The 24,843-nt window shown below is 52.5% G+C and overlaps 1 protein-coding gene and 3 pseudogenes across 1 annotated transcript; all 4 read left to right on the forward strand.

Moving 5' to 3' along the window:
• Positions 1 to 361: 361 nt before the first annotated feature.
• Positions 362 to 4,773, forward strand: LOC149915863 (protocadherin gamma-A10 pseudogene; annotated as a pseudogene).
• Positions 4,774 to 8,803: 4,030 nt separating this feature from the next.
• On the forward strand, positions 8,804 to 12,186 carry LOC116241125 (protocadherin gamma-A5 pseudogene; annotated as a pseudogene).
• A 2,258-nt stretch (positions 12,187 to 14,444) lies between these two features.
• LOC149915864 (protocadherin gamma-A2 pseudogene) lies at positions 14,445 to 19,436 on the forward strand (annotated as a pseudogene).
• On the forward strand, positions 19,436 to 20,449 carry LOC149915865 (protocadherin gamma-A4-like; the record flags this gene model as incomplete). The annotated part of the gene is made up of 1 exon (XM_090151073.1): positions 19,436 to 20,449. A coding segment is annotated over one exon (615 nt), but the record flags the coding sequence as incomplete, so codon positions are not given.
• Positions 20,450 to 24,843: the final 4,394 nt, after the last annotated feature.

The raw sequence follows: 24,843 nt of genomic DNA on the forward strand, positions 1-24,843 counted from the left end.
GGCAGCGAGCAGTATGAACAAGACCTATATCGTCTCAATCGACTCGAGAAGGACCGGGTGAAAAGGAAAGTAAAAGACTATTACGAAATTGCTGAGGGAGTGCAGCGTGCGGCTGTTGTACGGTGGCGATGGTTCCCGCGGCAGAGGCAGCGGCGGAGCTCGGTGGAGCCGTGCGTGCAGTGCCGGGCGTTGGCTGCGGGCGCCGCTGTTCACCGTGGAGGAGAGGAAGGAGCGGAGCGCTGCAGGCAGCCCCGCCCGCTGCGGCCCGGCTCGCTCGCTCGCTCGCTCTGTCTCTGTGTCGGCGTCCGGGCGGACTGCGAGCGGCCCCGCGGTGCGGAGCGGTGCTGCAGCGAGTCGGAGGGGCGGCGGGAGCGGTCGGCAGCGGACGCCGAGACGGAGCCGGAGAAGAAGGCGAGAGAGAAGTGTCAGAAGAAAAATCGGAAGTCGGAGCGGCGCGGCAGCGGCGATCGTGAAGTGTCGGCGGTGGTGCGGTATCGGCGGGGCCGTGCGGGAGATGTGCTTGGCGAGAGAAGGGCGCTGGGGCCGGAGGCAGCGGGCGCTGCTGTGCTGCGTGTTGGTGGCGGCGTGGGAGGCGGCGTGGGGGCAGCTGCGCTACTCGGTGCCCGAGGAGCTGCCCAAGGGCTCGTTCGTGGGCGACGTGGCCAAGGACCTGGCGCTGGAGCTGTCGGCGCTGGGCGCCCGCGGCGCCCGAGTGGTGTCCCAAGGCAGGGCGCAGTATTTCGCTCTGCATGCGAGCAGCGGCCACTTGGTGACGGCCGAGAGGATCGACAGGGAGCAGCTGTGCGAGAGCGAATCCGAATGCGTGCTGCGCTGTGAGCTGATCGTGGAGGGCGAGATGAAGGTTTATGCAATCGAAGTGGAAATCACTGACATTAACGACAATACGCCGAGCTTCGAAGAATCAGAAAAAGAACTGAGAATTATTGAAATTACAGCTATAGGGTCGCGTTTTCTACTAGCTGAGGCTCACGACCCGGACGTGGGTTTGAATTCCCTGCAGAGCTACGCGCTGAGCGGCGACGAGCACTTCTCGCTGTCGGTGCAGGCGGGAGCCGACGGCGAGAAGCGTCCCGAGCTGGTGCTGGCCAAGGCGCTGGACCGGGAGGAGGCGGCGTTTCACGAGCTGCTGCTGAGGGCGAGCGACGGCGGCGAGCCGGCGCGGACGGGCACGGCGCGCATCCGCGTGGCTGTGCTGGACGCCAACGACAACGCGCCCGCGTTCAGCCAGGCGGTGTACACGGTGCGAGTGCCCGAGGACGTGCCCGTGGGCTCCACGCTGCTCAGCGTCACCGCCACCGATCCCGACGACGGAGCCAACGGCGAAGTGAAGTATTCGCTGAGAAAACTAACAAAAGTAGCAACGAAATTCTTCCACCTGGAACCTGATACCGGAGCGATCAGGCTGGTGAAGAATCTGGATTACGAGGAAGGAGATTCATACGAACTCGAAGTACAGGCACGAGACGGAGGGGAACTATTCGATACGGCGAAGGTGTCGATCTCGGTGATGGACGTGAACGACAACGCGCCCGAGATTTCGGTGCGGTCGGCGCTGAGCGAGATCTCGGAGGACGCGGCGCCGGGGACGGTGGTGGCCCTGCTGCACGTGCAGGACCGCGACTCGGGCGCGAACGGGGAGGTGCGGTGCAGCCTGGGCGAGAGCGTCCCGTTCCGCCTGGAGCGGGCGCTGGACGACTACTACAGCGTGGTGACGGCGCGGGAGCTGGACCGCGAGCGGGCGTCGGAGTACAACGTGACGGTGCGGGCGGCGGACGGCGGGTCGCCGGCGCTGCGGAGCGGCGCGGTGCTGGCGCTGCGGGTGCTGGACGTGAACGACAACGCGCCGGTGTTCGCGGAGGCGCGCTACAGCGCCCGGCTGGCGGAGAACAACGCCGAGGGCGCGCTGGTGCTGACGGTGCGCGCGTGGGACGCGGACTGGGGGCAGAACGCGCGCGTGCGCTACCGGCTGCGGGAGGGGCGGCTGCGGGGCGCGCCGCTGTCGTCCTACGTGTCGGTGCAGGCGGAGACGGGCGCGCTGTACGCGCTGCGCTCGTTCGACTACGAGGAGGTGCGCGAGGTGGAGCTGTGGGTGCGGGCGGAGGACGGCGGCGCGCCGCCGCTCAGCAGCAACGTGTCGGTGCGGCTGCTGATCGCGGACGAGAACGACAACGCGCCGCAGGTGCTGTACCCGCCGGCGGCGGCGCCGGGTCCGGGTCCGGGTCCGGGTCCGGGTTTGGGTTTGGGTCCGGGCTCGGGGTCCGTCGCGGGCGCGTGGAGCTGGGCGGGCGTGGAGCTGGCGCCGCGCTCGGCGGAGCCCGGCGCGCTGGTGGCCAAGGTGGTGGCGGTGGACGCGGACGCGGGGCAGAACGCGTGGCTGTCGTACGAGCTGGCCAAGGCGACGGAGCCGGGGCTGTTCCGCGTGGGGCTGCACAGCGGCGAGGTGCGCACGGCGCGCTCGCCGCTGGCCCGCGACGCGGCGCGGCACAGCCTGGTGGTGGTGGTGAAGGACCGGGGCCGGCCGGCGCTGTCGGCCACGGCCACGCTGACGGTGGTGCTGGCCGAGAGCGTGGCCGAGCTGCTGTCGGAGCTGGGCAGCGCGGCGGCGCCGGCCGAGCCCGCCGGCAGCCTGACGCGCTGGCTGGTGCTGGCCGTGGCGGCCGTGTCGTGCCTCTTCGTCGCCTTGCTGCTGCTGCTGCTGGCGCTGCGCCTGCGCCGCTGGCGCCTCTCACGGCCGCCTCCGGCGCCTTCGGCCGTGGGCGCCTGGCGCGGCGTGCCGGCCTCGCACTTCGTGGGCATCGACGGCGTCCGCGCCTTCCTGCGCTCCTACTCGCACGACGTGTCGCTCACCGCCGACTCGCGCAAGAGCCAGGCGCGCTGCGCGGGCGGCAGCTGCTGCGACACGCTCCCCGCCCGGCCGCCGCTCGACGAGCCCTCGCCGCTGCGCGGGGAAGACGCTGCCGCGCACCGCGCCGCCGAGCCCGACGCCCTCACGGTGAGTGCTGCGACCGCGGCGGCTCCCCGGTCTCTCCCTCCCCGTTCGCTTGTCCCTTGGGATTTGACATTCCCTGATATCACGTTTCCCCTCCCCGCTCCAGGCTTCCTTTGGTTGCTGGGCTGTTGGCTGCACAAAGTCTTCTCTTTCTATTACTAAATTGAACACATCTTTACTTCTGATGTCCCTAGATTGCACTGACCTTTGATCCTGACCTCCCGAATATGGCAGTGCCTTGTTCACTGTCTGTTGACTACCATTTTATTATTTCTAATTCTCTATCTACATGCGCTTCCTATTGGTAGCAGTGTGTTTGATCAACGTGCTTGATCCATTGTATGGCCAAATCATCATTTGCCATTGGCTATTTGCCTGTAATCACAATCAATCACAATCTCTGCAGCCTGTAGTGTTTAACTACTGCTTTTGTGGGCGCCTTGTGTGAATGGCTTATGATGAAAGCAGGGCATGTGTTTTGCTGTTTCTTAGCCTTTTGTCAATGTCCTGATGACCTCCTATGAATAGATCTGGGCGTATCTTTGCTTATGGCATCTGCCACGTTGGGATTTTATCACTTTGATGTTTAATTTCATAATGTTTGGGCAGATGCAAGAGTGATGTGTCTACAGCGTCAATGCTGTTTATCACTTTGGTAGATGCAACATTATTGCATTGTTTCTTTTCGAAAGCTAAAGACGGATCACAGTGTAATTGATAGCCCTTTCAAGACTTGAATATCAGTTATAAATACCCAGTGTTGGAGATCTTTCCGTACATGTCTTGAATGATTAAAGCTGTCAATAGGAATAATTTCATATTCTTAGGTTTCTGTAAAACACTGCTGAATGAAGTGCTGTTCATGGTCAACTTAGTGCTGAATGCTGTTACAGTTGATGATGCAAGTGAAGTCTGAATATTGAGAGAAGAAGGTGAGAGGCTGGTGTTGAGTCTAAGTAGTAGTTAGTTAGTGTGCTTTTGAGAAGTGTATGGTTTGACTTCATAGCTGGTTCAATGCTCTGTGGTGGTAACAGCTTAATCCTCATTTCCCAGTCTTTAGAGGCATCGATATTTCCCTGGAAATGTTCACCAAAGTTGTTTATGGAGCATCTCTTTAGAGCTAGAATGCCATATAATCCCAGTGTGAATTCTTGTTTATTCATCTCTATTATCCTCTATCCCTGTGATTTCCTTCACTGTGATTTTCATGTCTTCCGGCCTATACTACCTGGATGGATGTGGTTCAGTTTTCCATTTCTGGCTAATGTTGTTATGCTGCAACTTGAGAGTGTTGTAGTACAGGAAAATCTTCCATTGACAAGGTCTCAAGCTGTAGATAAGATTATATGAGGTAAAAGGAAGAAAGGGGGTAAAGATGATGTCTTATAGTTTCTCGGTTGTCTTAACTTCTAAAATAGTCCCACCGGAAGAGACTTCAACTTCTGTTTTCTTTCTTTCTGTGTGCTTCCAACCATGAGTTTGCTTTGACTGCCACCTTACACGTTGCATTGTTGGCAGGGTTGTTTGACTTCCCAGTCGCACATGTGCTGGGTGTCTCTGGTGCGTTGGTCTTGAAACAAAAGGTTAATGACCTTATATATGATTTCTGCTTTATGTTTAAACTCTTTCCAACTTTTCTGCATGATGATACATTGATGGAATAGATGTTCTTGTGTCAACCCCTGTCATGGTCTTTTTGCGTATTGTAGGGAAATGGGCTGGGCTACTGGTCTTTGAAGGTGTTTGTTATCAACAAATATTGAAGAGAATCATAGGCATATTATTTGGGAATTGCTTGGGGATGCCAAGTATGAAGAAAATGTATAGGAAAGAGGGTTGTTTGAATGCTGCCCTTAAAGGAATGGAGCAGACATTGCTAGAAGGCAATTGGAAGGTAAGAGCCATTTTGTGGGTTCATCACTTCAGCTTCATGTTGAATGACATTTGCCGTGACTGCATAGCAAGATCTGAAGATTGGTAAGTAATTGCTTCACTTCTCAGTTTTGCCTTGTTTGTTGTCAAAGCTTAAACTAGTGGACAGTGTGGGAGGGAGCTCTCATTACCCTGGACGACCTGACCTGATTGTTTACAGCCATCAGGAAAAGGACTTGGATATGCTAAAGTTTTCTTCAACTGTAACTAAATGACATGCTCTTGCTAGCAGCTGACCGGCTGCTTCATGTTGAATGTCTGCATGGTGCTAGAAAAGGCAGTGAATGCAGAACAAGGATGCTGAGTGGCTGTATTTGAATATGGCTGGATTTGAATGTAGTCCGCAGGGCGGTTGGCAGTGATATTGTGTGGCCAGCGGTTTGATTTCATAGTTGGTGCGAATAGCTGTAGTATGTATGAACCATTTTTTCCCAGTTTCAATGTCTTGCAGGGTAATGGTAATCGTCTGATGATAAAATTTGTCTCTGTGTATGGAATGGTGATGCATATCTGCCAATGGCTTATTAATCTTGTTTGAAACGCCTTGTGTGTCCAGATGTCACATCATGATGCAGCATTTCTTCATGAAATTTTCATTGAAATTTTGTTTATAGGTCTTCTTCCCAGGGTGGCTGTGTTCCCCATTTCTAATTTTCTGGACAGACCATTGTGCATTTGGAAATCATATGGCTGTACTGTCAAGCCTCCTGGCCTTCCTTGAGCAAGTGTCAACAAATACATACAGACAGAATGTTATGTGTGATGCTGGGTCTGAATCCCTCATGGTTTGGGTTGTATGAGGTAGGGTAGTCTGATTAAGTTGAGGCTAGACTTGATGATTTTGGAGGTCTTTTCCAACCTGAGCAATTCTGATTCTGTTTTCCTGAAACAATTTGAAGTAGTTCTCCTATTAACTCTTCTTCATAGTCGTGAGAAATGAGCAGAAGAGTTGGAAGCATTCTGAGAAGTGGTGAGTTTTTCCTAAATTGAAATCCTCCATCTTGTAGTTTACGGGAAGAGTTTAGGGCCCTATTTGCAGCTTCGAAACTGATTGGATTCCAGATGTTGTGGGGTTGAATTTTAGTGTCCACAGGGATGACCATTATATCTTCTTCAGGAGTTCCTCAGCCGTATTTCTCTTTGAATGCTTCTATGTGCTGCTTGACTGTTGATAGCATTTCTTGAACTTATGTCCGTGTACATATGTTGAATTAAAAAAGGCAGTAAAAAATAGTATTGTATTTATTTTCTTTTCAGTAATGTGTTATCTGTTCACATTGGGCCACTAGCTGGGTATTTGGGGAGTCAGAGGTAGTGTAGAATGCCAGAGATGTGCAGGTAGCTCTTTGTTCTGTTCCTTTTTTATGTCTCTGCTGCCAATGTAAACCTTAGAAGATTGGAGTGTCCGTTACAATTATGGAAATGAGGGATTCGTTTCCATACGTTGAATATGTAGAGCTGTCATCGATAAAACTAGTGTATATTTCTCTTCCAAAACAATGTCAGTGAATGAAATGCTCCTGGTGCTGTCTGACATAACAGTAGGAGTGTGGATACTGTCCATGGTGCTGACAGAGCCGGAGACTTCAGAGTGCTGTGTGCAGCAGGTTGGCTTAGAGTTTGGAAAATTGTTAAGAAGGCTCCGTCTGGCCTCTTGAAAGCAGACTTTCTTGTCTGGATTTCCTTTCACATCTGGTATCAATGCCTGCAACTATTTCTGCTACGATCATGGTTTCTTTAACCCTAGAGACAGCATTGGTTCCCCCAGATTCATGTACTTGACAAAGGCTGCGTACGTAGAGTGGGCCTGAAAAGTGACAGCGACTGAATGCAGCTGGAGGTACTGGCTTCTGTGATGCTGAAGGCAAAGAAGAGAGGAAGAGTGTTGTGTGGAAAGATTCCCTGAAAACATTGTGGAAAGGTTCCCTGAAAACATTGACCTACGGCCATACCAGGGCCCTACCATATAGTACTGTCATATTACACCTACATGTACACCTGGCTGTGTGTTTCTGATGGGTCTTGGTTTCCTTCAAACCCAGTGCCACAGTGTTTTCTTCCACTTTATGAGTAGGTATCTTGTTAGAAGTTGAAGTGAACTGAAAGGAAGGCCAGAGTTTTCTAGTGTTCCAGTCTCCAAGCATGTAGACATTCCAGAGGGAACTGACGGGTGCAGACTGCCCACACAAAGAATGACAGAAATTATTTCTCTATCACTCTGGTGTAGATGCTGACTTGTACATGTTTTAGTTTACCAAAGGCTAGAGATTATTCTTGCAACACAGACATAGAGATCACAGGCAATCCTTGAAATAGGATGGCTGATGGGTCAGCAGTGCATTTGCCTGTACCAAGTTTTACTTGCTAATACTGTGCCCAGGTTAGTGCCTATATCACTAGATCCCTTTCTTTCGATGTCATGGCATTGAAGAAGGACAGCCCTGTTTTTACAAGCCTTCAACCAGTACCACTGAATGTAATATCATGATGTACAAAGATGCAACTAGAGTTTTCATTGACTTCAGGTGCTCACTTTAAGGCAAAGATGTGTCAGTGAAACTGCACCCTGCAGCAGTGTCCCTTACAAGGTGTTTCTTGATAATTAGAATTGAAAACACTTGAAATGGCACAGTCTGCCTTCTCAGTGGGCTCAGGGGAACCCCTGGCTCCTTGTCTAACCCAACAATGGGAAAGTACATGGATTGGGAAATCATCTGCGTGATGCACTGGAAAGTAAGCATGGCACATAGCCTTTATGATGTGTCATGGATACAGGAAAACAGTTTATTATAGGCAGTGGACACTGGAAGAACAAGAGAAGTCACCAGTGAATGTAGCAACGAGTTGATATTGCAGTGCTGGAGAACCCAAAAAATAATTGGAGAACGATTGTAAGGATAATCTATGGACTACGTGGTGCAGAGGCTGCTTCTGCAAAAACTAGATAATGCTCAGAAGTATTTAGAACTGGAAGTAAAAATAAAGATCCTGCTTTCTATGTGTTAGAAATAACAGATCCATGATGATCACCTTTCCATCTCCATTATCACGATGGCCTTGAAGAAAGAAGTAATTGTTTTGTCCCTGCAACCGAGGACCAATGAAGATGCAGCTTGAACTGCCAGTGACTTCCAAGTGCTTTGGAAAGGGCTTCTTAAAGCAGAATGGTGTCAAGTCAGTTTTACCCTGCAGCAGTGTCCCCCAGTTTGTTTCACTACATGTAGATGAAGAAATACCACGTAGAGCCAAGCTATTGGCTTGCAGGAAAAGGTTACTGGAGAACACAGCAATACTCTACCCATTGTTCAATCAAGTGGTAGCAAAAAATCACCAAGCGTTGAATATGCCCATCCCCTCTGATCTACCTGTGGCACGCTGGCTACTCGAGAACATGTTACAAACTGATGTGGAGAACTTGTGGCCAATCGCAGAATTGATGGGGTGGGCAGAGGAGAGCTGCTGGCTCCTTCACTGTGACAGGGAGGAATGGTATGGTTTGGGAACTCCACTTTCAGTTGAACTCTTCTATAAGCACAACACATGAAATCCCTTTCCTGTGTAAGATGGAGAAAGTGTGATGGTTTCGTAAAGCCAGTTGAAATGGAAACAAAAGACATGAGGAATTTATGCAGTACTGAGATTATAAAAGACACAAGAAAAACTTAGGAATATTACGTTCGCGAGTGACTGCAAGAAGAATCTCTGGACATCTGGAGGGAGAGATGGATTACGATACGGAAGAAACCACAGAGATTCACCCTAGTCTAAAAAATAACGGTTTGAAGAGGAAATCTCTGCTGGTGTAGGCAGCCAGCAGTATGAACAAGACCTATATCGTCTCAATCGACTCGAGAAGGACCGGGTGAAAAGGAAAGTAAAAGACTATTACGAAATTGCTGAGGGAGTGCAGCGTGCGGCTGTTGTACGGTGGCGATGGTTCCCGCGGCAGAGGCAGCGGCGGCGGTCGGTGGAGCCGTGCGTGCAGTGCCGGGCGTTGGCTGCGGGCGCCGCTGTTCACCGCGGAGGAGAGGAAGGAGCGGAGCGCTGCAGGCAGCCCCGCCCGCTGCGGCCCGGCTCGCTCGCTCGCTCGCTCTGTCTCTGTGTCGGCGTCCGGGCGGGCTGCGAGCGGCCCCGCGGAGCGGAGCGGTGCTGCAGCGAGGCGGAGGGACGGCGAGAGAGGTCGGCAGCGGACGCCGAACCGGAGCCGGAGAAGAAGGCGAGAGAGAAGTGTCAGAAGAAAAATCGGAAGTCGGAGCGGCGCGGCAGCGGCGATCGTGAGGTGTCGGCGGTGGTCCGGTATCGGCGGGGCCGTGGAGGAGATGTGCTTGGCAAGAGAAGGGCGCTGGGGCCGGAGGCAGCGGGCGCTGCTGTGCTGCGTGTTGGTGGCGGCGTGGGAGGCGGTGTGGGGGCAGCTGCGCTACTCGGTGCCCGAGGAGCTGCCCAAGGGCTCGTTCGTGGGCGACGTGGCCAAGGACCTGGCGCTGGAGCTGGCGGCGCTGGGCGCCCGCGGCGCCCGAGTGGTGTCCCAAGGCAGGGCGCAGTATTTCGCTCTGCATGCGAGCAGCGGCCACTTGGTGACGGCCGAGAGGATCGACAGGGAGCAGCTGTGCCGGCTGCAGGAGAAATGCGTGCTGCGCTGTGAGCTGATCGTGGAGGGCGAGATGAAGGTTTATGCAATCGAAGTGGAAATCACGGACATTAACGACAATGCGCCCAACTTCGAAGAAGTCCAAGTGCAGGAAGAAATGAGCGAGACGACAGTTACAGGGTCCCGATTTCCCCTACCTGTGGCTCACGATCCGGACGTGGGTGTGAATTCCCTGCAGAGCTACGCGCTGAGCGGCGACGAGCACTTCTCGCTGTCGGTGCAGGCGGGAGCCGACGGCGAGAAGCGTCCCGAGCTGGTGCTGGCCAAGGCGCTGGACCGGGAGGAGGCGGCGTTTCACGAGCTGCTGCTGAGGGCGAGCGACGGCGGCGAGCCGGCGCGGACGGGCACGGCGCGCATCCGCGTGGCTGTGCTGGACGCCAACGACAACGCGCCCGCGTTCAGCCAGGCGGTGTACACGGTGCGAGTGCCCGAGGACGTGCCCGTGGGCTCCACGCTGCTCAGCGTCACCGCCACCGACCCCGACGACGGAACCAACGGCGACGTGAAGTATACTTTAAAGATAGCTACAGAAACAGCGTCGAAGACCTTCCACCTCGAGCCAGAGACGGGAGCGATCAGGCTAGTACGGAACCTGGACTTCGAGGAATGGAACTCGTATGATTTGGAGATACAGGCACGAGACGGCGGAAGTCGTTTCGACACGGCGAAGGTGTCGATCTCAGTGACGGACGTGAACGACAACGCGCCCGAGATTTCGGTGCGGTCGGCGCTGAGCGAGATCTCGGAGGACGCGGCGCCGGGGACGGTGGTGGCCCTGCTGCACGTGCAGGACCGCGACTCGGGCGCGAACGGGGAGGTGCGGTGCAGCCTGGGCGAGAGCGTCCCGTTCCGCCTGGAGCGGGCGCTGGACGACTACTACAGCGTGGTGACGGCGCGGGAGCTGGACCGCGAGCGGGCGTCGGAGTACAACGTGACGGTGCGGGCGGCGGACGGCGGGTCGCCGGCACTGCGGAGCGGCGCGGTGCTGGCGCTGCGGGTGCTGGACGTGAACGACAACGCGCCGGTGTTCGCGGAGGCGCGCTACAGCGCCCGGCTGGCGGAGAACAACGCCGAGGGCGCGCTGGTGCTGACGGTGCGCGCGTGGGACGCGGACTGGGGGCAGAACGCGCGCGTGCGCTACCGGCTGCGGGAGGGGCGGCTGCGGGGCGCGCCGCTGTCGTCCTACGTGTCGGTGCAGGCGGAGACGGGCGCGCTGTACGCGCTGCGCTCGTTCGACTACGAGGAGGTGCGCGAGGTGGAGCTGTGGGTGCGGGCGGAGGACGGCGGCGCGCCGCCGCTCAGCAGCAACGTGTCGGTGCGGCTGCTGATCGCGGACGAGAACGACAACGCGCCGCAGGTGCTGTACCCGCCGGCGGCGGCGCCGGGTTCGGGTTTGGGTCCGGGCTCGGGGTCCGTCGCGGGCGCGTGGAGCTGGGCGGGCGTGGAGCTGGCGCCGCGCTCGGCGGAGCCCGGCGCGCTGGTGGCCAAGGTGGTGGCGGTGGACGCGGACGCGGGGCAGAACGCGTGGCTGTCGTACGAGCTGGCCAAGGCGACGGAGCCGGGGCTGTTCCGCGTGGGGCTGCACAGCGGCGAGGTGCGCACGGCGCGCTCGCCGCTGGCCCGCGACGCGGCGCGGCACAGCCTGGTGGTGGTGGTGAAGGACCGGGGCCGGCCGGCGCTGTCGGCCACGGCCACGCTGACGGTGGTGCTGGCCGAGAGCGTGGCCGAGCTGCTGTCGGAGCTGGGCAGCGCGGCGGCGCCGGCCGAGCCCGCCGGCAGCCTGACGCGCTGGCTGGTGCTGGCCGTGGCGGCCGTGTCGTGCCTCTTCGTCGCCTTGCTGCTGCTGCTGCTGGCGCTGCGCCTGCGCCGCTGGCGCCTCTCACGGCCGCCTCCGGCGCCTTCGGCCGTGGGCGCCTGGCGCGGCGTGCCGGCCTCGCACTTCGTGGGCATCGACGGCGTCCGCGCCTTCCTGCGCTCCTACTCGCACGACGTGTCGCTCACCGCCGACTCGCGCAAGAGCCAGCCGCGCTGCGCGGGCGGCAGCTGCTGCGACACGCTCCCGGCCCGGCCGCCGCCCGACGAGGCCGCGCCGCTGCGCGGGGAAGACGCTGCCGCGCACCGCGCCGCCGAGCCCGACGCCCTCACGGTGAGTGCTGCGACCGCGGCGGCTCCCCGGTCCCTCGCTCGCCGTTCGCCTGTCCCTTGAGATTTGACATTCCCTGATACCACGTTTCCCCTCCCCGCTCCAGTCGCCCGTTGGTTGTGTGGCTGTTGGCAGAACGAAGTCTTCTCTTTCTGCTTCTAAATTGAACACATCTTTACTTCTGACCTCCCCAGATTGCACTGACCTTTGATCCTGACCTCCCGAATATGCGTAGCTAGTGTTTTGTTCACTGTCTGCCGAGTACCTTTTCATCATTATTTCGAATTCTGTATCTACATTCACTTCCCGTTGGTAGCAGTGTGTTTGATCAATGTGCTTGATGAATCGTAGGGCCAAATCATCATTTGCCATTAGCTATTTGCCTGTAATCAGAATCAGTCACAATCTGCAGCCTGTAGTGTTTAACTACTGCTTTTGTGGGCGCCTTGTGTGAATGGCTTTTGATGAAAGCAGGGCATGTGTTTTGCTGTTTCTCAGCCTTTTGTCAATGTCGTGATGACCTCCTATGAATAGATCTGGGCGTATCTTTGCTAACACTTCTTATGGCATCTGCCACGTTGGGATTTTATCACTTTAATGTTTAGTTACATGATGTTTGGGCAGATGCAAGAGTGATGTGTCTACAGCATCAATGCTGTTTATCACTTTGGTAGATGCAACATTATTGCTTTGTTTCTTTTTGAAAGCTAAAAATGGATCACAGTGTAATTGATAGCCCTTTCAAGACTGGAATATCAGTTATAATACCCAGTGTTGGAGATCTTTCCGTACATGTCTTGAATGATTAAAGCTGTCAGTAGGAATAATTTCATATTCTTAGGTTTCTGTAAAAGACTGCTGAATGAAGTTGATGTTGTGCACATCAACTGAGTTCACAGTGTTGTTATAGGTGATGTTGCAATTGATGTCTGTGAATGTTGAGAGAAGAAGGTGAGAGGTTAGTGTTGAACCTAAGTAGTAGTTTGTTATTGTGGTTTTGAGAAGGGTAAGGGTTTGATTTCCTATCTGGTTCAAAGATCTGTGCTAAGAAAAGTATAATCCTGATTTCCTGAGCATTAGAAGCAACGATAGTTGCCTGGAAATGAATTGTTCACCAAAGTTGTTTGTGGAGCATCTCTTTAGAGCTAGAATGGCGTATAATCCCAGTGTGAATCCTCAGTTATCCATCTCTAGTGTTCTGTATCCCTGTAATGTACATTTCTTTCACTGTGATTTTCATGTCTTCCGGCCTGTACTACCTGGTTGGATGTGGTTCGTGTTTTCCATTTCTGGCCAATGTTGTTACACTGCAAAATGAGAGTGTTGTATTACAGGAAATTCTTCCTTCCTTTAATATGGTCCCAATCAGCTGTTGACATGATCTTCTGTATGTAGTAAGAGGAAGCAAAAGATTTAAGAGGATGTGGTATAGTTTCTCAGAAGCCTTAACTTCTAAAATAGGCCCACAAGAGGAGGCTTCAGCTTATGGTTTTCTTATTTCTGTGTGCTTCCAACCATGAGTTTGTTTTGACTGCCACATTATACTTTGCATTGCTGGCAGGGCTGGATAGCTTCCTAATAGCTCATGCTTTGAGTGTTTCAGGTGAGATGGTCTTGAAACAGGAGGTGGATGACCCTATATCTAATTTCTGCTTTCCATTTAAACTCTCTACAGCTTCTTTACATGATGATATGTTGAGGGAAGGAATGTCCCTATATCCACTCCTGTCATGGTCTTTGTATATGGAGTAGAAAAACAGGCTGAACTACTGATTTTTTGAAATTGTTTGTTATGAACAGATATTATAGACAATCCTAGGGGTATTATTTGGGAATGGCTTGTGGATGTTGCATTTGAACAACTTGTGGAGGAAAGCAGATTGTTGGTATTTTGGCCACAAGGGAATGGAACAGACTATGCTAGAAGGTAATTGGTATGGTAAGAGCCACATTATGGGTTCATCACTTGTCAGGTTTGCCTTGCTTCTGGTCAAAGTTTAAACTAGTCCACAGAGTGGAAGAGAGCCCTCAATGAACTGGATGACCTGCCTTGAATGTTCACAACTGTGTATACGTACTTGGATATGCTTATGTTTCCTTCAACTGTCACTGAATGAAATACTCTTGCTATGAACTGACAGACTGCTTCGTGTTGGATGTATGCCTGGTGCAAGAAAAGGTAGTGAATGCAGAGCAAGGATGGTGAGTGGATGCATCTGTATGTGAACAGCAGGTGGGTCAGCAGAGATATTGTGTGTACCATCATTTGATTTCATGGTCGGTGCCAACACCTGTAGTATGTACAAACTGTCTTTTGCCTAGTTCCAACATCTGACATGATAATGATAATCCTCTGATGATAAAATGTCTCTCTGTAAACTGAAAGATACTACATATCTCTTACAGCTTATAAATATTGTGTATTTAGATGTAAAGTTGTGATGTAGTTTTTTCCTAGTAGAAATTCTGTTTGTAGGCCTTCTTCCCAGGGTGGCTGTGTTCCCTGTTTCCCATTTTCTGGACAGAGCATATGTATTTGAAAATGATAAGGCTATGTGGTGAAATCTCCTGGCCTTCTTTGAGTAAGTGTCAACAAACACATACAGTCAGAATGTTATGTGGGACACTGAGACTGAAACCCTGTTTAGGTCGAGGCTGGACTTGATGATTTTGTAGGTCTTTTCCAACCTGAGCAGTTCTGATTCTATGTTTTCCTGAAATAATTCGAAATAGACCTCATATTGACTCTTTTTCATAGTCATGAGAAATGAGCAGGAGTGTTGGAATCTTTCTGAGAAGTGGTGAATTTTTGCTAAATTAAAATCTTCCAGCTTGTAGTTTAGGGGAAGAGCCCTCCTTTCATCTTAAAAACTGATTGGATTCCAGATGTTGTGCGATTGAATTTTAGTGTCCACAAGGATGGCCATTACTCCTTCTTGAGAAATTTCTCAACCACATTTCTCTTTGAATGCTTCCATGTGCTGCTTGACTGATGACAGCATTTCCTGGCTTTATATCTATGTGCATATTCTGAATTCAAAAAAGCTGCACGAATGGTGTGTGCTGTTTCTGTTTGTTTGTTGTTGATTATTAATGTTTTATATGTTCATGTTCATATGTCAGCCACTAGGAGGGTAGTTCGGGAGAATGAGAGCTTGTGTACAATTCCAGAGATGTGCAGGTAGCTCTTTGCTCTGTTCCTTTTTTATGTCTCTGCTGCCGATGTAACCTTAAAAGATGGAATGTCCATCAGAATTATGGAAATGAGTGAGTCGTTTCCATACTTCGAATGTGTAGAGCTGTCAACGATGAAACTTGTGTATATTTCTCTTTCAAAACAGTGTCAGTGAATGAAATGCTTCTGGTGCTGTCTGACTTAGCAGTAGGATGTGGATACTGTCCATGGTGCTGACAGAGCCGGAGACTTCAGAGTGCTTCAGAGTGTTTGAGAGACTGGCTTTGGAGTTTGAAAAGATGTTGTATTAGGGAGGTTTTTTCTGGCCTCTTGAAAGCAAACCTTCTTGTCTGGATTTCCTTTCACATCTGGCGGTGATGCCTGCAACTCTTTCTGCTATGATCCTGGTTTCTTTGTCCTCAGAGGCAGCGTTAGTTCCCCCAGAATCTTGGTTTTGGCAAAAGTTGCATGTGTGGAACAGGCCTGAGAAGTGAACGAGAAAGAATGCAGCTGGAGGCACTGTGATGCTGAAGTCAAAGTAGTGGAAGAGTGGCGTGGGAACAGATGTTCCCTGAAAACACTGATCTAGGGCTATTGCAGATCCCATAGAGTGCTGTCAAATTTCACCTGCATGTACAGCTGGATGCATGTCTCTGATGGGACAAGATTTTCTTCACACCAAGTGCGATGGTGTTTTTTTCTCATGTATGGTGTGCAAACATACTAGAAGGATCTGATGACTGCAGACAGCCAAGACAAAGAATGGCTGAAATTATTTCTCTCTCACTTTTGTGTCGATGCTCCCTTGTACGTCTCAGTTTTCCAGGGACTAGAGATCTTATGATCTAGAGATCACAGGCAGTACAAGAGCAACAAGTCTTCTCTTGAATCAGGAGGATTGATGGGTCAGCATTTTATTTGTCTGTACCATGTTTTGATTACTCATATTGTGTCAAAGTTAGTGCCTATTTCACTGAGCCCCTTTCTTTCAGTGTTGTGGCGATCATAAATGACAATCTTTTTTGTACAGGCCTTCAACCAGTGCCAGTGGATGTCAAATCGTGATGCACACGAAAATGCAGCTTGAATTTTCATTGACTTCTGAGTGCTCATTTTAAGGCAAAGTTCTGTCAATGAAACTACACCCTGCAGTAGTGCCTTCCAATGGACCTACTGTTCCTTTATAATCAGAATCAGAAGTATTTGAAATGACTGAGGTACTGGTTTGTGGGAAGGGCTTCTGGAGAACACAGCCATGCTCTTCTACCCATTGTTGTAATCAAGTGGTAGCAGAAAATCACCAAGCATTGAATATGCCCATCACCTCTGAGCTTCCTGTGGCTCGCTGGCTACTCGAGAACATGTTACAAACTGATGTGGAGAGCTTGTGGCCAATCGCAGGATTTATGAGGAGGTCTGAGGGAAGCTGCTGGCTCCTGCACAATGACAGGGAGGAATCGTTTGGTTTGGGAACTCCACTTTTTGTTGACCTCTGCTATGACAACGGCTTATGAAATTGCTTTCCTGTGTGAGATGGAGAAGATGTGGTGGTTTTCTAAAGGCAGTTGAGATGCAAACAACTGAAAAGATGAATGTATGTAACGCTCAGATTATAAAGGACATGTGGAAAAATTTGGAACATTACCTTTGATTGCGACTGCAAGAACAATCTACGGATGTCCCCACTGAGACAGTCCTTGTGCAAAAACGAGTTAAGACTCAGAAGTGTAAAGAGATGGAATAAACAACGGGGGTTCTCTTTGCTCTGACTAAGAAATAACGGACTGAAGAGGAACTCTCTGCCACCCCTACGCAAGGACAAAATAGTGTGTCCTCTCAATCGAGACGAGAATGAGTGGAAGAAAAGAAATGTGGAGAATATTACGAACGTATCCCTAAGCAATAATGAGATATGACTCATGAAAACGACATGGAGATGCAATGCAAGAGGACAACACATCCAAAACACCGGAAAAAAGCGATGCCTCCTATCTCTCAGACCATGTCCGTGAACACCTGAAAACACCATGAAGAATAGAAAGGAATACATAGTCACCTGCAAGAAGAGACAGACTGCGGGAATCGAAACGCTGGAAATACTAACGAATTGCTGAGAGTGCGGCAGTTGTGCTGTGGCGGCGGTTCCCGCGGCAGAGGCAGCGGCGGCGCTCGGTGGAGCCGTGCATGCAGTGCCGGGCGTTGGCTGCGGGCGCCGCTGTTCACCGCGGAGGAGAGGAAGGAGCGGAGCGCTGCAGGCAGCCCCGCCCGCTGCGGCCCGGCTCGCTCGCTCGCTCTGTCTCTGTGTCGGCGTCCGGGCGGGCTGCGAGCGGCCCCGCGGTGCGGAGCGGTGCTGCAGCGAGACGGAGGGGCGGCGGGAGCGGTGGGCAGCGGACGTCGAGACGGAGCCGGAGAAGAAGGCAGGAGAGAAGAGGAAGCAGAGCTCGGAGTGGGAACGGCGAGGAAGCGGCGATCGTGAGGTGTCGGCGGGGCCGTGCGGGAGATGTGCTTGGCAAGAGAAGGGCGCTGGGGCCGGAGGCAGTGGGCGCTGCTGTGCTGCGTGTTGATGGCGGCGTGGGAGGCGGCGTGGGGGCAGCTGCGCTACTCGGTGCCCGAGGAGCTGCCCAAGGGCTCGTTCGTGGGCGACGTGGCCAAGGACCTGGCGCTGGAGCTGTCGGCGCTGGGCGCCAGCGGCGCCCGAGTGGTGTCCCAAGGCAGAGCGCAGTATTTCGCTCTGCATGCGAGCAGCGGCCACTTGGTGACGGCCGAGAAGATCGACAGGGAGCAGCTGTGCCGGCTGCAGGAGAAATGCGTGCTGCGCTGTGAGCTGATCGTGGAGGGCGAGATGAAGGTTTATGCAATCGAAGTGGAAATCACGGACATTAATGACAACACGCCCAGCTTTGGAGAGGGAGAAATAGATCTGAGAATGAATGAGATGGCAGCTACAGGTATGCGGTATCCCCTGAAGAGTGCGCACGACCCGGACGTGGGTGTGAATTCCCTGCAGAGCTACGCGCTGAGCGGCGACGAGCACTTCTCGCTGTCGGTGCAGGCGGGAGCCGACGGCGAGAAGCGTCCCGAGCTGGTGCTGGCCAAGGCGCTGGACCGGGAGGAGGCGGCGTTTCACGAGCTGCTGCTGACGGCGAGCGACGGCGGCGAGCCGGCGCGGACGGGCACGGCGCGCATCCGCGTGGCTGTGCTGGACGCCAACGACAACGCGCCCGCGTTCAGCCAGGCGGTGTACACGGTGCGAGTGCCCGAGGACGTGCCCGTGGGCTCCACGCTGCTCAGCGTCACCGCCACCGACCCCGACGACGGGGTCTATGGGGACGTGAAGTATGTCTTTCAAGAAACTTCACGGAAGGATTCCAAAACTTTCCACATAGAATCGAATACTGGAGCGATCAAGCTACTCAGAAACCTGGATTTTGAGGAAGGAGATTTCTACGAACTTCTTGTACTGGCACATGATGGTGGAGGCCTTTCTAACACGGCGAAGGTGTCGATCTCGGTGACGGACGTGAACGACAACGCGCCCGAAATTTCGGTGCGGTCGGCGCTGAGCGAGATCTCGGAGGACGCGGCGCCGGGGACGGTGGTGGCCCTGCTGCACGTGCAGGACCGCGACTCGGGCGCGAACGGGGAGGTGCGGTGCAGCCTGGGCGAGAGCGTCCCGTTCCGCCTGGAGCGGGCGCTGGACGACTACTACAGCGTGGTGACGGCGCGGGAGCTGGACCGCGAGCGGGCGTCGGAGTACAACGTGACGGTGCGGGCGGCGGACGGCGGGTCGCCGGCGCTGCGGAGCGGCGCGGTGCTGGCGCTGCGGGTGCTGGACGTGAACGACAACGCGCCGGTGTTCGCGGAGGCGCGCTACAGCGCCCGGCTGGCGGAGAACAACGCCGAGGGCGCGCTGGTGCTGACGGTGCGCGCGTGGGACGCGGACTGGGGGCAGAACGCGCGCGTGCGCTACCGGCTGCGGGAGGGGCGGCTGCGGGGCGCGCCGCTGTCGTCCTACGTGTCGGTGCAGGCGGAGACGGGCGCGCTGTACGCGCTGCGCTCGTTCGACTACGAGGAGGTGCGCGAGGTGGAGCTGTGGGTGCGGGCGGAGGACGGCGGCGCGCCGCCGCTCAGCAGCAACGTGTCGGTGCGGCTGCTGATCGCGGACGAGAACGACAACGCGCCGCAGGTGCTGTACCCGCCGGCGGCGGCGCCGGGTCCGGGTTCGGGTCCGGGCTCGGGGTCCGTCGCGGGCGCGTGGAGCTGGGCGGGCGTGGAGCTGGCGCCGCGCTCGGCGGAGCCCGGCGCGCTGGTGGCCAAGGTGGTGGCGGTGGACGCGGACGCGGGGCAGAACGCGTGGCTGTCGTACGAGCTGGCCAAGGCGACGGAGCCGGGGCTGTTCCGCGTGGGGCTGCACAGCGGCGAGGTGCGCACGGCGCGCTCGCCGCTGGCCCGCGACGCGGCGCGGCACAGCCTGGTGGTGGTGGTGAAGGACGGGGCCGGCCGGCGCTGTCGGCCACGGCCACGCTGACGGTAGTGCTGGCCGAGAGCGTGGCCGAGCTGCTGTCGGAGCTGGGCAGCGCGGCGGCGCCGGCCGAGCCCGCCGGCAGCCTGACGCGCTGGCTGGTGCTGGCCGTGGCGGCCGTGTCGTGCCTCTTCGTCGCCTTGCTGCTGCTGCTGCTGGCGCTGCGCCTGCGCCGCTGGCGCCTCTCACGGCCGCCTCCGGCGCCTTCGGCCGTGGGCGCCTGGCGCGGCGTGCCGGCCTCGCACTTCGTGGGCATCGACGGCGTCCGCGCCTTCCTGCGCTCCTACTCGCACGACGTGTCGCTCACCGCCGACTCGCGCAAGAGCCAGCCGCGCTGCGCGGGCGGCAGCTGCTGCGACACGCTCCCGGCCCGGCCGCCGCCCGACGAGGCCGCGCCGCTGCGCGGGGAAGACGCTGCCGCTCACCGCGCCGCCGAGCCCGACGCCCTCACGGTGAGTGCTGCGACCGCGGCGCCTCCCGACTGCCTTCCTTTCTCCCCCTTTCCCTGTCCCTTGGAATTTGATATTCTCCGATATCACGTCTCGCTTCTCAGCTGCAGTCTTCTTTTAGTGTTGAGGCTTATGGCAGTAAGTCTCTTTTTTGTCTTCTATCATCAGTAGCTCAGGTGTTTGTAGTTAACGCCCGTAATTGACAGAGTGTTGTCACTCTCCCTCTTAGACAGCGTTACCGACAGTGCCGTGGCCAGAGTTACTCTTTCCGTAACGAGTGAATTGTTTTATGCCTGCTTTCAATTCGTGCCATTTCCCTTTCTCTCTGCTACACCCGAAGTGTAACGACTCCCTCCTCAGATGAAACTGTATGCATAATTGATTCCTTATCTTAAGTACCTCGTTAGTTGAAGGCGTTTTCCCGGTTGTTTCCTTTGTCTATTTCACTGTCAGTTTATCAAAACGTAAATATTGACAAGTCAAACGGTGTAGCTTTGACGTCGTTCCTTTCTTTTTTGAGCTAGCAATTACTTTTCATCACCTGCACTGGTAATTAGAAACATTCCGTATCTGCAGAGACCAAATAGATGAGTGATTAGTTTTTTTTTTTTTTTTTTTTTAATTTTCGTGGACTAATGCTGTGGCTCCCATATCAGTGATATCGTATAACATCTGGAATATCTCTTAGAATTGCACGACTTGGTCTTAATGACCTCCCTTGTAATGAAGCTGCTTTCCCTTCTTTCTGTTTTCCGTTATTTCTGTTGATTCATCATGATGTGTTGAGCGCATAATTGCTCTCCGTCTATGCTGTCGTTTTCATGCACCTGCTGGAGAAACCGGCTGGGCAATTGGTTGTTCAGTGTTGTTTGGTTGCTGATAATACACAATCAGAACAGTTATGAGTGCTTGTGAATGGCTTCAGGGTGCTGAGTGAAAGGCTCACAGGCAACATCTAGGATGTAGTTTGCTGATTCCCAGTCTTAGACATATCTAAGTCTGATCTGACAGATGCAATTGCAGCTGCAACTGTTTCTTCCTTGTTTGGGATTTTTAATTAGTGAATGTATTTGTTTGCCGCTTTTCTATTTTTCCTTAATCTTGCCTAGAAGTGCCTATTTGTGTGACTTGAAACTGACTGTAGAATGGTAGTATTATGGAATGGTTTGTGTTGGAAGGGACGTTTACGATCATCTAGTTCCAATCCCCTTGCTACAGGTAGGGATGCCTTCCTCTTGACCAGGCTCACAGCCCCATCTAGCCTGGCCTTGAATGTCTCCAGGGAGGTAACATCCACAACCTTTCAGGGCTACCTGTTCTGGTGTCTTACTGCCCTCCCAGTAAATAATTTCTTCCTCATATCTGTCTAGTCTCAACATACTGACTTGAGTTTAAAGCCATTTCCCCTTGTCCTTTCTCTACACGTCCTTTTATAAGTCCCACCCCAGCTTCACCTGCAGGTATAGGAAGGCCACTATGGAGTCCCCCCAGGGCCTTCTGTTATCCAGGCCAAAGAGCCCCGGCTCTCTCAGCCTGTCCTCACAGGGAAGATGTTCTAGCTCTCTCTGGCCCTCTTCTGGACCTGCTCCAATACCTCTGTGTCCTTCTTGCATTGGGGAATGCAGAACTGGATGCAGTACTCCAGGTGGGGTCTCAGTAGGGCAGAGTAGGGGGGCAGAATCACCTCCCTCAACCTACTGGTCACTCTTCTCTTGATACAACCCAGGATGTTGTTGACCTTCTGGGCTGCAAGGTTCATGTTGCATCTTTCATTAACTGACACTCGCAAATCCTTCTCTTCTGGGCTGCCCTCAGGCCTTTCTCCACCCAACATTCATCTGCGCTTGGGTTTGCCCCAACCCAGACAAAGCACCTCACACTTAACCTTGTTGAACTTCATGAGGTTGGCATGGGCTCACTCTCAAGCTTTTCCGGATCCCTCTGGATGGCATCCCTTCCCTCTAGCACATCAGCTGCACCACTCAGCTTGGTGTCATCTGTAAACCAGCTGAGGTTTCACTCAATCTCTCTGTCCATGTCATCTGCAAAGATGTGAAATAACAGCAGTCCCAGCCTCAGTCCCCGAGGAATGCTGCTCAACAACGGTCTCCACATGGGCCAATGTGACCACCCAGCCAATTCCTTATCCAGTGAGTGAGTGATTTCACTCATTTCACTTCATTATGTTTCATGTTGTTGATATTTGTTTACAAGAACTAATGCTGGGAGTTTCATATGGCTGATAGCCCTCAAAGCGGAGAAGAATTTTACAGTTGTAGGACTTGGAGGTGTACTGTCCGTACATAGCTTGAATTTTTTTAGATGTCAATATGTTTATATACCTATCAGTGTAGTTTTGGCAGGGCAGTGGCACAGTTTCTTATGGGGTGCCAAGGTCAGTGCCATTTACGTTATCACCGTGGTATCCCTGTCCTTGTAAGCAGAGAGAATAAAGTTGTAGGCAGAGTTCCTTTGCATAGAATAATTCCTCATTATTAGAATTTTTTATCGTTCTTGTGGGTAACCTCATTTATCCTTTCCTATCTCCTTGTGGTGTTATGGTGTTTCTTCATAGGCATCTTTAGATAGTCATGACTTTATTTTCTTGACCGATGTTTTTCCCATTTCTGGACAGTGCTTTTGTATTTGGGAAATGCGGGATCCAGACTTCAAGTTTTTGTTAATTCTTCCTACAGGAAGAAGATTGACATCTGGTTGTTGACATGCTGGAGAGTGGTTTTGGATATTGTACTGGAGGGCATCCTTCCTTCCTTCCTTCCTTTGACAACATCTCAATCACCCAAAGGTAGAAAATTGTGTTTGAGGAGAAAGGAAGCAGAAGGTGAAAGTGTGTGACGTACCATTTCTCAGAAGCTTTAACATGCCAACAAAAGCCCATGAGAAGGAGCTTAAACCTTTGGTTCTGTTATTTCTGCACGCTTCCAATAATGAGCCTGCTTTGACAGACACCTGAAACTTTCTGCTCTTTCATGTTCAGACATCTTCCTGTCTGGGCTCATGCTTGATGTCTAGAGTGAGACTGTCTTAAAATGGAACATGAATTATTCCATGTATAAATCCTGCTTCCCATTTAAACTTTTCTCAACCCTTCTGCTCAATGATCTGTTGAAGGATGACCATGCTGCGGACGGGACATTGTAGAAAATGTGTTTGTAACTGATGCTTTGATGCTGTTTGTTATCAACAAATATTAAAGGCAGTGGTAGAAAGTGTATTTGACAATGATTGGGGGATGGTGTAGATGAAGAGCTCGTGCAGGAAGGAGAAATGTTTGAATGCCAAACTTTCAAGTGTGGAGAAGTCTTTTCTAGCAGACAAATGTAGTGACAGCATCCCTCTTGTGGGTTTATCACATGGATTTCCTTTTGAATAGTACTTGATGCAATGGAAGAGTGATGTCTGCTGAGGGATAGTGATGTTCTTCCCTTCTGTACTTTTCACTACTTGGCCTTGTTTGTTATCAAGATTGAACCGGGCCTCAGGGGAGGAGTACTTGCATATACTTAAGTTTCCTTGAAGTGTCACTGAGTGAAACGCTCTCACCAGTGGCTGACATATGGGTAAAATTTGGATGGTATTGTTGGAGTCCCTAAACAATGATGAGTGTCTTGGATTTGAATGTGGAAAGCGAGTTGCTTCAGCAGTGACATTGTTTGGACAGTGGATTGATTTCATAGTTGGTGCCAAGGCCTTCAGCATCTCTGCACATTTTTACCTCATTTACACTGTTTTGAATGGTAGTCTTCTAATGATCAAATATTTTCAAATAACTGTGCGTGTAGAGTGATGATGAATAGCTGTAACGTACTATATTTCTTGTGTGAAACTCTGTTAATCCATCCATATTGAGCTATAACGTAACATAGAGTGTCTTCTTAGCTTTAAAATCCCCCTTTTCAAGGGATTTGTTCCCAGTGTTTTTGTGGTTTGTGTTTCCCATTTCTGGATAGGGATTTTGCACTTGGAAATGACATGATTGTATCGCAAGATCCCCTTCCTCCTTTGTCAAGGTCTCAGCCATCAGAGTTCAGAAGTTCCCATCTAAGGAAACTGAAACGGAATCCCTCAAAATTCCCTGAAATAATTGGGAAAGATTCTTATGTTGGCACTTCTACATTTAAAGTTTTGTATTCATTCAAGGTGAGGTGGATGCATAGCAAGATACTTTGTGAAACTGATGACTTTTTCTAAAGATGTCATCCACAGGTAGAACAGAGGATGCCATTGAGGCACTCCTTGCAGGTTAGGTCCTCAGCAAATTCGCCATGCTCTGTGGACAAACGCTGTGGACTGTGATACCTTCCTGGTGTGTTCCTCTAGACTGCTTTCTTTCCTACTTGAGGGACTGTATCTACACCTAGAAGACTTTTGTCTATGTAGAAAGGGTTTGTTGTTGGTGGTGGTTGTTTATATATAATAAATATTTGATTTATTTTATTTTGTATCTGTTGTTCACATAAGCCACTATCTGGGTATTTGAAGAGAGTTACAGATGGTGTGGGAGACTGTGGGTGTGTTGGCACTTCTATGTTCTGTCCCGTTTTTATGTCTGCTGTAAATGTAAACGTTAAAAGAGTGAAAGATTTTAGATTTGTGGGAATGAGGGAGTGGTTTCAATACAGACCTTGAACGTTCACAGCTGTCAATGCTAAGGCTTTGATGTATTTCCCCATCAGTTAAATGTCAGTGAATGGAATGTGCTTGCCACTGCGAGAGGGAACCGTAGGAATGCGAACACTGTCCACGGTGCTGATACTGTGCGTGATTGTGGAGTGCGGAGAAGAAAACGCAGTTTATAGCAAAGGAAGTTGGTATGTTAACGTGCCCTTGGTTGGACAGCGGTATGTTTTATTGCTGGTGCCAAGAGTGCTCTATTTCTGCTATGTTCTTGATTATCCTATCCTTAGAAGCAATGATGCTTTCCTGAGAATCAAAAGTATATA

Source organism: Phasianus colchicus, chromosome 15, assembly GCF_987193195.1.
Source record: "Phasianus colchicus chromosome 15, bPhaCol1.hap1.1, whole genome shotgun sequence".
NCBI classification, from domain to species: domain Eukaryota; kingdom Metazoa; phylum Chordata; class Aves; order Galliformes; family Phasianidae; genus Phasianus; species Phasianus colchicus.